The sequence below is a fragment of the Phaseolus vulgaris genome, chromosome 11, assembly GCF_000499845.2.
Source record: "Phaseolus vulgaris cultivar G19833 chromosome 11, P. vulgaris v2.0, whole genome shotgun sequence".
NCBI classification, from domain to species: Eukaryota; Viridiplantae; Streptophyta; class Magnoliopsida; order Fabales; family Fabaceae; genus Phaseolus; species Phaseolus vulgaris.
Window position 1 is genome coordinate 38,089,575 of NC_023749.2, and position 12,517 is coordinate 38,102,091.

Sequence of the window (12,517 nt, forward strand, 5' to 3'; positions counted from 1 at the left end):
GCACAAAGTTTTCTTAATGATTTTCTCATGTCTTTTCTCAAAATATGCTCTACTGCACAAAAAATGAATTTGTTGTTCCTTAAAATAATAGATTCTTTTCTAAACTCGTGCCTTGTTTATCATGTTTTTTCATATCTTTGTTTTTGCATCAAGAAGCTTGGCTCAGTCTCTTATGCTATCAAAATACTGAGCTGCAATAGTTGAAAATCTCTCTTTGCCTTTTTTGAAAATAAATCTGTTCATTTTATTTTCAATATGTTTTTTTATAACAACTTTTTAATTGTTTTTTGAAAGTCTGTTATAAATTGTTTCTTATATAAAGAGAGACACATCTCTCTTTAAACAGAGATTAAAAGTTCTCGGTGAGTTGAAAAGTATTTGCACATGTTCTTGAAAGAGTTTTCAAAAGAAATAAAAGTGTGTTTGTTCTTGTGTGGCCTAAGCTTGGAGGAAGTGCTATCACTAGTGTGATGCAGTCTGTTCTACTGGTTTTTTCAGTTTCCCGCACTCTCTTTCAAGGTGTATTCGTTTCCATCATTCTTGTCCTTATAATAGTGATTGTAAGACACTTCTTGATAGTGTTTCTTGAAGTGTTAGACTTGCTGAAATAGTGTTTTTCAGCTAGGCGTGCCTTATTCTTATAGGGTTCAAGAACTTAAGGTTGTGTAATTGGTTTGTACTAATTTTTTAGTGGATTTCACCTTGGGTAAGGTGAGATTGGATGTAGTTCATTTGAGTGAACCAGTATAATCGTGTGGTGTTCAATCTCTCTTAATCTCTCACTCATTTACGGTTTCTTATGCTGATTTGCTAGAAAATAAACTTGTTCAATTGAAATTGAATCTGATATTTCTGGGTTTGTTCATATTGTTCTTAATATTCTAAAAACTAATATGAATATCTTGTAGATAACTGAGTGTCTATTTTGGTTGTATTAGAAGTAATCTTTTTGTTAAAACAAAGCCAATCAAATGTCACGTTCTATTCAAGTGTGTGTTTTAATATTCAAAGTTTGTTTCTTGATTCATCTCTTAGTTTGCATCTTTGCATATTAATGTGAAACATTGCTTGCTAATTAATTTTCTTAATATCTGGAAAGCATATAACTGAAACATTGTACTGATAAACTAAGAAGAAAAATAAATTTGTTCTTTTCAAAGATAAATCGATTATTTTACTTTGTATTGTTAAAACTCAAATCTGTTTGAAAAATTTTATAAGTTCAATTCACCCCCTCCCCCCCTCTTGAACTTAGACACTAATAAAACCAAATAATTGGTATCAAGAGCTAGGACTTGTATTTTACTCAAGTTTGTGTGCAATATGTCTGAGTTTAAAGTGCTTTTTGCTGAGAGTTCGTCTATTAATAGACCCTCTATGTTTAGTGGAATGAATTATGCATTCTGGAAAATAAGAATGAAAATTTTCATGGAATATATTGACAGTGGTATTTGGGATGCTGTGGTCCATAGACCTTTTGTGCCTATGCAGGTTGTCAAAGAAGAAACAGTGAGGAAACCATGGTCTGAATGGAGTGAGAATGAAAGAAAAAAAAGGCTAAATATGACTTAGTAGCTAAGAACATCATAACTTCTGCATTGACAATGGATGAATTCTTCATAATATCTTAGTGCAATTCGGCTAAGGAAATGTGGGAAGTTTTGGAAGTAACACACGACAAAATGAATGATGTGAAGAGAGCAAGGAAACATTCACTCATCCAAGACTATGAGCTTTTCAGGATGCAACCTGAAGAGAATATTGTTGATGTACAAATGCGGTTTACTCACATTTTAAACCATCTTACTGGACTTGGAAAGGTGTTCGACAAAGAAGAACTCAATATACAAATGCTGAAGTGCCTTTATAGGAGCTGGCAACCCAAAACTACTACAATTTCAGAAAGCAGAGATCTGTCTAAGCCGTCCACTACTGCACTGTTTGGAAAATTAATTAAGCATGAGCTAGAGCTCAAAAGGAAAACTAAAGGATTTTCCTTGAAAACAAGTGTACAAAATGATAGCAGTGAGGAAGCAGGGAATGTTGAACATGATGAAACATTGAGTCTACTCACAAGAAAGTTCAGCAGATTTCTGAATAAGAAAGGCAGAGATAGGACTCAACAAAAGAAAAGGTATCCTAAACCAAATGAATCTAATTCCTCTAACTACACTTGTTTTGGTTGTGGTAAAACAGGTCACATAAAGATTGATTATCCAAACAATCAAACAAAAGAGAAATCAATCAGCAAGAAGGTTGAAAGGAATAAGGGTAAAATAGCCTAGATCTCTTGGGAAGAGAATGAAGTTTCTTCAACAAGCAACTCCTAAACAGAAAACGAAGAAATAAACTTGTGTTTCATGATGAAAGATGAAGGATCAATATTTGATTCGATTAGTGATTTCTTTATGGAATCTGACAATTACGATCAATTGTTAATTGCTTTCAAAGAAACACATGATGAGGCAAATAGGCTGGTTGTTATATGTAGTAAACAGCAAAATGTAAATAATATTCTTGCACCTAAGGTAAAATCTCTTGAGGAAGAATTGCATAAAGCCAAAACTGATATTGTAAGTTTTGAATTGACATGTTTGCATGCTTCTATAAACACTTGTGAAAATTGTAAAAAGCTGGAAAAACAAGTTGAGTATTTGCTGAAAACTCTATCTAATTTCACTAAGGGAAGGGATAATCTTGAGACTCTTTTAGGGTCACAAAATGATGTTTTTAACAAAAATGGAATTGGTTATAATCTTGGAAAGAAAAAAATGTTAAAAAGCTGTCTAGTTTCTTTGTTTCCTAAAAAACAAGTTTTTCCTCTTTCAACAGTGTTAAAAAGGTACATCATGTTTCTTGTTTTTATTGTATGAAATCTGGACATACTTCTAGAACATGCATTACTAGAAAATACCTTGTTCCTATAAGCTTGGCCAAATGGCTTCCAAAAGAAAAGGTATTAACCGCTGCTGGACCCTAGACTAAGAAGGGTACCATGTGTATTATTTTTTGGTTTTGCAGAAAAACAGCAAGAAAAAAAAGTGGTATTTGGACGGTGGATGTTCAAAGCATATGACTGAAGACCTAACTCAGTTTACTAGTCTAAAACTCAAGGCAGAGGGGCATGTCACTTATGGAGATAATAACCGTGAAAGAATCCTAGGGAGAGGAAATGTTGGAATAGGAAGTTCAACCACAATTGAAAATGTTTTATATGTGGAAGGACTAAGACACAGTCTCTTAAGTATCAACCAATTATGTGACAAAGGGTACAAGGTAAATTTCAAAGAAAATGGGTGCACAATCTCACACGACTCTTCTGGTAAGGTATTGTTTACAGGTAAAAGAGTAAACAATATATATCTCTAGGATATTTTGGAAAATGATTCTAAAAATGAATGTCTTTTGTCATAAAGTGATGAGTCTTGGTTGTGGCATAGAAGGATAGCTCACATTCATACAAATCATTTGAATAAATTGAAATCCAAGGATCTTGTTTCCGGTTTGCCTAATATAAAATTTCAAGATAATAGACTATGTGATGCATGTGTAATAGGTAAACAAACAAGAACATCTTTTAAATCAAAGGACATGATTTCTACTAAGAAATCCTTGGGTGTGGTGCATATGAATCTGTTTGGACCTTCTAGAATTGCTAGTCTGACAGAAAATTTCTATGCATTGGTTATTGTTGATGATTATCCTAGATATACATGGACTCTCTTTCTTGCTTACAAAAATGATGCTTATAAGGTTTTTAAGAAATTGGAAAAAGTTATGCAAAATGAAAATGGATGTAGTGTAAAATCTGTACCGCCCTTGTAGTCGGAAGTGATGACGTGGCATCAAGCTACAGTATAGGCGTGTTGACGAGACGCCAGGTTGGCAGAAGGGAAGGAAGTCGGGGGGCTCGTGAAGTCGCCAGTTATGAAGTTGGCGTGCTCCGATCTCCAGCATACCAGAACCGGCGGTCACCGGGTTAAAGATGAAGTCGCCAGATGTAAATTCAGGCGACCAAGTGATTAGAGATCGCTGGAGCAAGCACATCGTCGAAGATGAAGGTGGTACAGATTATGAAGGCGGCCGGCGAGACCACAGGGAAGGTGTACGAAGGCACCCTATCTCGCCAATCCCAGTAGAGATCGCGCTCCAAGTTAGCTATGCACTGGGCAGCACCATGCATAAGTAACTTAGCCAAAAGAGAGTCAGAAGCAGCGCCCAAGTCAAGGAGGCTCCAGATGATGGCACGTGTACGACTGGATGCGAGCCACGTGTCCAGGTGCGTAACTGCCAGGAGAGAGAAAGTGACCAGGTATATATGAGTTTCCCAACGAACTTCTGTGGTACGCACGTTCAGATTGTATTCTTTACGCTTGCGAGTTCTTGAGCATACTGTGAGAGAGAACATTGCACGGTTCCTTGAGAGTTCTTGAGTGTTGCTCTTGAAGTATTTGGTGGTTCAGTCACTGACTTGGGCGTTGGAGTGCGATCGGCCGCAGCAGCGCCGCTCTGTTCTTTTGCAGGTTCTTGAGGTGGATCGCGACGAAGGACGGAGGTTGAAGCGGTGCACGCGTCGATCCAAGTTTGACGAGGCAAGTTCCAACGTTCTGGTCAGTGTAAAACCTGTTCCCATCCACAGCGTGAGTTCGTGGAGGTTTTCGTAGTTTTCTGTGTGGTTGTGTGCTGGTGCAACCGCTGTTCGCTGTTCATCTAAGTTTTGTTCGGTGATTTCGCGTTTTCCACCGTTCGTTTGGGTTTCTGTTCAGTGAAGTGAGGTTTTCTGCTGTTTACGCGAGATTTGTTCGGTGAGATTTGCGTTCTTTGGCTCGTTTGGTTTGTCGTGGAAGAAGCGGTGGTTTCTGGTGGAGTTGCAGGTTTCTATGAAGGTTTTCTGTGTTCTTGAGTTTCTTGCGAAGTTTTGACCGATTGATCGCTGAGTCGATCGTCGCTGAAGGAAGTGTTGTTCGTTGCATTCTGTGATTCGTCAAGTTTCATGAGAAAAATGAGAAGCAACCGTTCAAGTCCAGTTGTGCCTGTTGCTGCTGAAGGCGCCGGCACCATGACCATGGCACAGATGGTAGAGATTATGCGTTCGTTGTAGGCAACTGTAGAAGCCTCGCGCATAGAACAGGCGAGAATGCATGAGGACCTGGTCGCCTCTCGGGCCAGGAATGATGAGCTTAGCAAAGTGACTGAAGAGCTGCGTCAAGCTCTTCAGGAGCAGCAAGGGCGTCCTATCGCTGAAGAGGTCGCGCCGTCAACGCCGCCTCGTGTTTTCCCCATGCCTTTCGCTCAGGCGATTACTGACACGCCTATTCCTGCGAGTGTGGTACCTGTTAAGGCTGTTTTTACCGGCGTGGAGGATCCTGAGGCTCATCTCACCACGTTCCATACGCAGATGATGCTGTCAGGAGGATCGGACGCCGTGTACTGCAAGATGTTCGTGAGCACACTCCAGGGAACGGCGCTGGAATGGTTTGTGAGCCTGCCTACAGGTCACATAACCAACTTCCAACAGTTCTCGAAGATTTTCGTCAAGCAGTACATCGTGAATAAGGCACCGCCCAGGGTGTCTTACGATTTGTTTGATATAAGGCAATACCAGGGAGAGTCCCTCAGGGACTACTTGAATCGCTTTGGGGCGCAGATGGTCAAATCGCCGGCCAAAGATGAGGAAATGCTGGTCTACGCGTTTAAGAAGGGTGTGCTGCCGGGACCTTTATGCGAGGCATTGATCAGGGCTCACCCCGCCACGTTTGCTGAGGTTAGGCGACTTGCGGTGGCCCACATCGCCAACGAGAGCGAAGTCGCCGAGAAGAGAGGAAGCGTGGCTCCCGCTAGGCCACGCGCCCAGACGAGGATCCAGCCATAGAGGGTTCTGGAGACAGCGGCGGCCAGGAGGGATCAGAGGACTCGCCATCCTTATGATCCAAGGAAGAATAAGGGCAGGGGCCAAGGTCGCCCGCAACCAGCACGCCGGGAGTACAATCGCCCGCCTAAGCACAAGTTTGTCATGGGATTGGCGGACCTGATCGCCATTCCCAATATATCCGCTAGGTTGAAAGCGCCAGAGAAGGTGGGCGACAAGGTGCTGGGACCAAAGCCAGACGCCTGGTGTGAGTTTCACCAGGGCTTTGGCCACACCGTGGATTCGTGCTTGGCTTTGGGATACCAGCTCGACGATCTAGTTAAGAGCGGGTTCCTAAATGACTATCTGCTGGATAGAAGGACGGGGGGCGCGTCGAGCTCCCAACCAGCAGGAGGAGAGGCTCAGCAGCACGAGATGCCTACGCACGGGGAAATCCACACCATTGCAGGGGGTTTCTCAGGGGGTGGATGCACCGCATCACAGAGGAAGAGGTACACGAGGTCTGTGATGACGGTGGATATGTTTGAAGACCACTCGCCGGAAGTGGACATTACATTCACCAAGCAAGATCTTCGGGACGTTGTGCCTCATGACAACGATCCCATAGTAATCTCATTGATCACGGCAGGAAGAAAGGTCCACAGGGTTCTGGTGGACCAGGGAAGCTCGGCAGACGTGATGTTCTGGCCGACTTTCACGCAACTGGAGCTGCCCCTTGACCAGCTGAGGCCCTATGGAGGGTGTTTGTATGGTTTCGTTGGTGACCAGGTGGAGGTCAGGGGGTACATAGAGTTGAGGACTACGTTTACAGACGAGGCGGGTTCGAGAACGGAGAAAATCAAATACCTTGTTGTAAACGCCCCTTCAGCATACAACATCCTGTTGGGAAGACCCACGCTCAACAGGATAGGCGCTATGCCGTCGACCCGGCACATGAAGGTGAAGTTGCCGTCTATGGAGGGGGTGGTGATCACCATCAAATCCGATCAGAAAGAAGTGAAGAAGTGCTATGAGAATAGCTTGAAAAACAAGAGATCGGTGAGTTACGTGACAACCACCCCGCCTCCCGGTGTGAAGCCCTGATCGACGGTAAGAGAAGAGACCGCCGGAAGAGACGTGGAGATGGTGGATGCTGAGCTGGGGGAGGGGAACGCCGGTCTGGAGGAAGAAGAGGCAAGGAATCACCCTGAGGAAGCGAGAGAACTGGGAATTGCCAGGGCGGTGATCGCCAGAGAAACCAGACCAAAACCCGTCGAGTAGTGGCTCGAGAGAGAGATCGGGGGAAAAATCTTCAAGCTGGGAAGATCCCTGGAGGTCGAGCTCCAGGACCAGATCGCCAAGGTGATAGAACGGCATCTGGATGCGTTTGCATGGTCCGCTTCGGACATGCCCGGGATTGATCCCGATTTCTTGTGCCATCATCTGGCGATGGACAACTTGGTGAGACCAGTGCGACAAAGAAGAAGAAAGTTCAACGAGGAGAGGAGGCAGGCGATTAGGGACGAAACACAGAAACTCCTCGCTGCAGGCCACATCAGGGAAGTTCATTATCCTGAATGGCTGGCAAATGTCGTGCTGGTGAAGAAGAGTAATGGGAAATGGCGCATGTGCGTCGATTTCACTGATCTGAACAAGGCTTGCCCAAAGGATTCATATCCTTTACCAAGCATAGACGCCCTGATGGATAGTGCTGCAGGGTGTAAGTTGTTGAGCTTCCTGGATGCCTTCTCGGGGTATAACCAGATCAAGATGCATCCCATGGATGAAGAGAAGACTGCCTTCATGACCGAGAGATCGTGCTACTGCTACAAGGTGATGCCGTTTGGGCTGAAGAACGTGGGGGCCACGTACCAGAGGTTGATGGATCGAGTACTTGCACCGATGCTGGGAAGGAATGTGCAAGCGTACGTAGATGACATGGTCGTGACCTCGCCAGAGAAAAGCAAGCACGTTGCAGACTTGGAGGAATTGTTCACGACGATCGCCAAGTTCAAGTTGAAGCTGAATCCGGAGAAATGCATCTTTGGCGTGGAGGCTGGAAAGTTTTTGGGTTTCCTCTTAACTGAAAGAGGAATAGAGGCCAACTCGGATAAGTGTGCCGCCATCTTGGCGATGAGGAGCCCAACTACCGTGAAGGAAGTACAACAACTAACAGGTCGGATGGCCGCCCTGTCTCGCTTCGTGTCAGCTAGCGGAGAGAAGGGCCATCCCTACTTCCAGTGCTTAAGGCGCAATAACAAGTTTGCTTGGACGAAGGAGTGCGAGGAAGCCTTCATCAAGCTGAAGGAGTATCTGGCGAGCCCGCCGGTTTTGCGTAAACCGCTGGTGGGAACCCCTCTCAGGTTGTATTTTGCTGTAACTGAAAGGGCGGTGAGTGCGGTGCTCGCCCAGGATCAAGATCAGGTTCAAAAGCCTATTTATTTTGTTAGTAAGGTGCTGCAGGGCCCCGAAACGAGATATCAGGCCCTGGAGAAGGCTGCGCTGGCTGTAGTATTTTCGGCGAGGAGGTTGCGCCACTACTTCCATAGCTTCACGATACTGGTGATGACTGACTTGCCCATCCAGAAAGTTTTGAAGAAGCCCGACGTTGCGGGAAGGGTTGTGAAGTGGGCAGTAGAGCTGTCGGAGTTTGACATTAAGTATGAGCCCCGAGGCCCGATTAAGGGGCAAATCTTCGCAGATTTCGTGGTCGAGCTCTCATCTGAGGCGACACGAGTTGAAGGGGACGATTTCCGTTGGGTGCTCTCGGTGGATGGATCGTCGAACCAGCAGGGTAGCGGTGCTGGAGTCATTTTGGAAGGACCCAACGGCGTGCTGATCGAACAATCTTTGAGGTTTGCCTTCAAAGCCAGCAACAATCAAGCAGAATATGAGGCGCTGATCGCCGGGATCTTGCTAGCAAAAGAGATGGGAGCGAGGGTATTGATGGCTAAGAGTGACTCGCTGCTAGTCCCAGGGCAAGTAACAGGCGAGTTCCAGGCTAAAGATCCACAAATGGCGGCTTACCTGGAGTATGTGCAGGAATTGAAGAGTTCCTTTGCCTCCTTTGAAGTGGTGCATGTGCCCAGAGAGCAGAATGCCCGAGCTGACTTGCTAGCTAAGCTCGCCAGTTCAGGCAAGGGGGGTAGACAGAGAACGGTGATTCAAGAAACTCTAAAGACGCCGAGAGCATTTGTAGCAGATCACCTGGTTCTTCAGATAAGCAGGTCGACGGAAAAAGCGGCAAGAAGTCACAAGTCTTTGACGCAAGAAACATTGAGATCGCCGAGAATTAGAGCATGTCGAGGAGAAAAGGTGAACATGACGCAGGTCTGTGCTACCCATGAGCCAGACACCTGGATAACACAGTACAAGCGGTGCCTGGCAGATGGCCTTCTCCCGCTGGATCCGACAGAGGCTAGGAAGATAAAGAAAAATTCTAGCAAGTACACAATGATCGATGGCGAGTTGTACAGGTTTGGGTTCACTCACCCACTCCTGGAATGTGTGCATGGCGAGAAATGCAAGAGGATTATGGCAGAGCTCCATGAAGGGATATGCGGAAGCCACATCGGGGGTCGAGCTCTGGTCGCAAGGACTCTCCGTGCAGGTTACTACTGGCCAACGATGAGAGAAGATTGCAAGAGGTATGCGTAGTGTTGCAAACAATGCCAACAGCACGCCGATTGGCACAAGGCGCCTCCCGAAGAGTTGAAGTCAATTTACAGCCCTTGGCCGTTTCATACTTGGGGAATCGACATCCTGGGACCATTCCCGCTGGCGATCAGGCAGATGAAGTTCTTGGTGGTGGCGATTGAGTATTTCACCAAGTGGATCGAAGCAGAACCAGTGGCCCAGATCACCGCACACAAGATCGAAGGTTTTGTGTGGAAGAACATTGTGTGCCGGTTTGGTGTGCCCAAGCGCCTGGTGTCGGACAATGGGACTCAGTTTGCAAGCCACCTGTTGAAGAAGCTGTGCGAAGGGGTGGGAATTCAACAAGTGTTTGCATCCGTCGAGCACCCTCAGACAAATGGCCAAGTAGAGTCAGCTAATCGGGTGTTGCTGAGAGGTTTGAAGAGAAGGCTAGAGAAGGCCAAAGGAAGCTGGGCTGAGGAGGTACCCCGTATAGTCTGGGCGTACCACACCACCGAACAGTCAGGAACCCATGAGACCCCGTTCAGCTTGGTCTATGGGTGTGATGCAATGATTCCAGTAGAAATCCAGGAGAGCTCGCCGAGATTCCAGAACTTCGTAGAGGAAGACTCGAATGAGGAGAGAAGGTTGAACCTGGATCTACTGGATGAGGTCAGGGAAGAGGCGAGATTGAAAGCTGAGACGGTGAAGAGAAGGATTGAACGAAGATATAACTCGAAGGTGATGCCGAGACAGTTTAGAGAAGGCGACCTGGTGATGAGGAAAGCCCACCAGTACGAGATGGAGAATAAACTGTCGCCCAAGTGGACGGGACCGTTCAGAATAACCGAGGCGCTCGGGAACGGCGCCTACCACTTAGAGACATTGGAAGGAGGGGCGATTCCTCGCACTTGGAACGCCACGCACCTCAAGTTGTATTACAGTTAAGAAGCTTTGTAAGTAAAGACAAACACGAAGTTATATTACAATGTCTCTGTCAAACAGTTTGAAGGGGGCACTCTTTTTTCCCTAAGGGGGTTTTTAACGAGGCCACCCAATAAAGAGAAGTTTTCAAAGTTTAAGTTGTTTTAGATTACATGCTTGTTGTTTTCAGAAAGTTTTGAAGAAAGACCTTGTCACTTATATGTGACTTAAGGCAAGTTAAAGATATATTGCATGCTCTCTAAAAGGTTTTAAGTCCTCATCGTCTTTCGGCGATCGGAGGCATCAGTTAAAGTTAAAGTCCTCATCGTCTTTCGGCGATCGGAGGCACGAGTTAAAAGACCTCAACGCCCTCGCGCGTTCTGAGGCGAGATAAAGACCTCCTCGCCGTCGAGTGAGTGCAGGCGAGGAAGAGCGAAAAGTCCTCAGTGTTTCTGGGGGCGAGAAGATGTAACCCCTGGGGCAATGTAGAGGCACCAGCAAAAAGTCCTCAGTGTTTCTGAGGGGAGAGGAGATGTAACCCCCGAGGCAATGTAGAGGCAAGTTAAAGACCTTCTCGCCTATGAGCGAGTTCAAGCGAGTTAAAGACCTTCTCGCCTATGAGCGAGTTCAGGCGAGTTAAAGACCTTCTCGCCGATGAGCGAGTTCAGGCAAGATAAAATCCTTCTCGTCTCGAACGAGTTCAGGTATGGTGTAAAGGGTGGAAGAAGTTTGGAGGATGGCTAAGGTAGGTTCGAAGAGAACGCCTAGCCACTCGGTCTCTTGTTCTGAAGCTCAAGGAGGTAGAGAAGGATCCGAAAGGCGCCTCTACCCCCAGATGAAGGAACAATGGCCAAGTTGTGAAGGCAGGAAGAATCTGATATCGCCAAGAGTCTCTGGCGACCAGGAAAAGCTCAAGCAATGGCAAGAAAGTTAATACCCGTTTTGATAAGGCAGATCGGATGAAGCGATGTCTTAAGCCATTAGTTGAGTTAAAGTTCATTGTTTGAAGAGTGATTTTACGCTAAGGTTCATTGTCTTGAGATTACAAGTTGTTAGAGTGATTGTTATTTGAAATCGAAGTGGTTCGAAACAGTTAAGTATAAGATCGCGCTTACGAAATCGCTAAGTTAATTTCTTGAAGCAAATTGTGCAAGGAAAGTTAAAGCAGCCAAAGAAGTTATAAGAAGAAATAAAAGGACTTTATCATTAAGTAAGTATCAGATTCAAGGCACATGTACAGAAAAAGAAAAGAAAAAAAAGTTCATTACAATCATGTGAAAGGAGAAAGCATAAAGGTAGTGGATGGGGGGGAATCAATCAGTCTTCAGCGGGAACAACCTTCCCATCCACCACCTCGTTGTTGAGGGACACCATGCTAAGATCTAGATCGGGGAACAAGCAGGCAAACTGTTCCCGTGCGGCCTCGAATCCAGCAGCAAGAATTTGGGCAGAACTCAGATTAAGCTCTTCGATCTGTTTCTTAAGTTCTTCAGTTTGTCTCTTCAGCCCCTCGTTCTGCTGCTCCAGCTCTTCAGCTTGCTTCTTGAGCTTTTCGATGGTTTCCTAAGCTTGAAGAAGGTCTTCAGCAACCTTCTTGGATTCTGCCTGCACCTGGCCCAGTTCAGCGGCAATCTTCCCCTTTTCTTTGTTGGCTTCAGCAAGCTTGGCCATGGTGTCGTCCCTTTCCTTTTCCACCGTCCCCAGGAAGACCTCCCGATCGGCTGACCTTTGTTCGAGCTTCTTTACCATGGCGGCATCAGCTTTGATCAAGGCCTCCAGGTCAGCCACTTTGACGCGATAAGGCACCAGCTTGCTCTCTAGCTCAATCTTCTCTTGAGCCAAGAGCTGTACCTTATGGCGGAGATCGGTGGCCTCCTTGCGCGCCACCCGGAGCTCGGTGCTCATTGCATCTTCTACTCGGGAGTGTTCAATCTCGGCGAGTGTCAGATTGCAGGATAACTTCTCCGCCTCAAGCCTTATAGTGCTATTCTCAGTTCGAAGGGCGAAGAGGTCATCCTGGAGCTTCCTGGTGGAGCTCTCCACAGCTTTAGATATAATGGCGGGGAAATCCTCCGCCATCATCTTTAGTTTCACTGAGAAGGGCTCCCA

At 45.8% G+C, this 12,517-nt stretch overlaps 1 protein-coding gene across 1 annotated transcript; it reads left to right on the forward strand.

Annotated features, from left to right (window-relative positions):
- The first annotated feature begins 1,323 nt into the window (after positions 1-1,323).
- Positions 1,324-2,285, forward strand: LOC137806960 (uncharacterized). Its single transcript, XM_068607366.1, has 2 exons — positions 1,324-1,491; positions 1,632-2,285. The coding sequence occupies exons 1-2, from the start codon at positions 1,324-1,326 to the stop codon at positions 2,283-2,285; spliced, it is 822 nt and encodes a 273-aa protein (XP_068463467.1).
- The last annotated feature ends 10,232 nt before the right edge of the window (positions 2,286-12,517 follow it).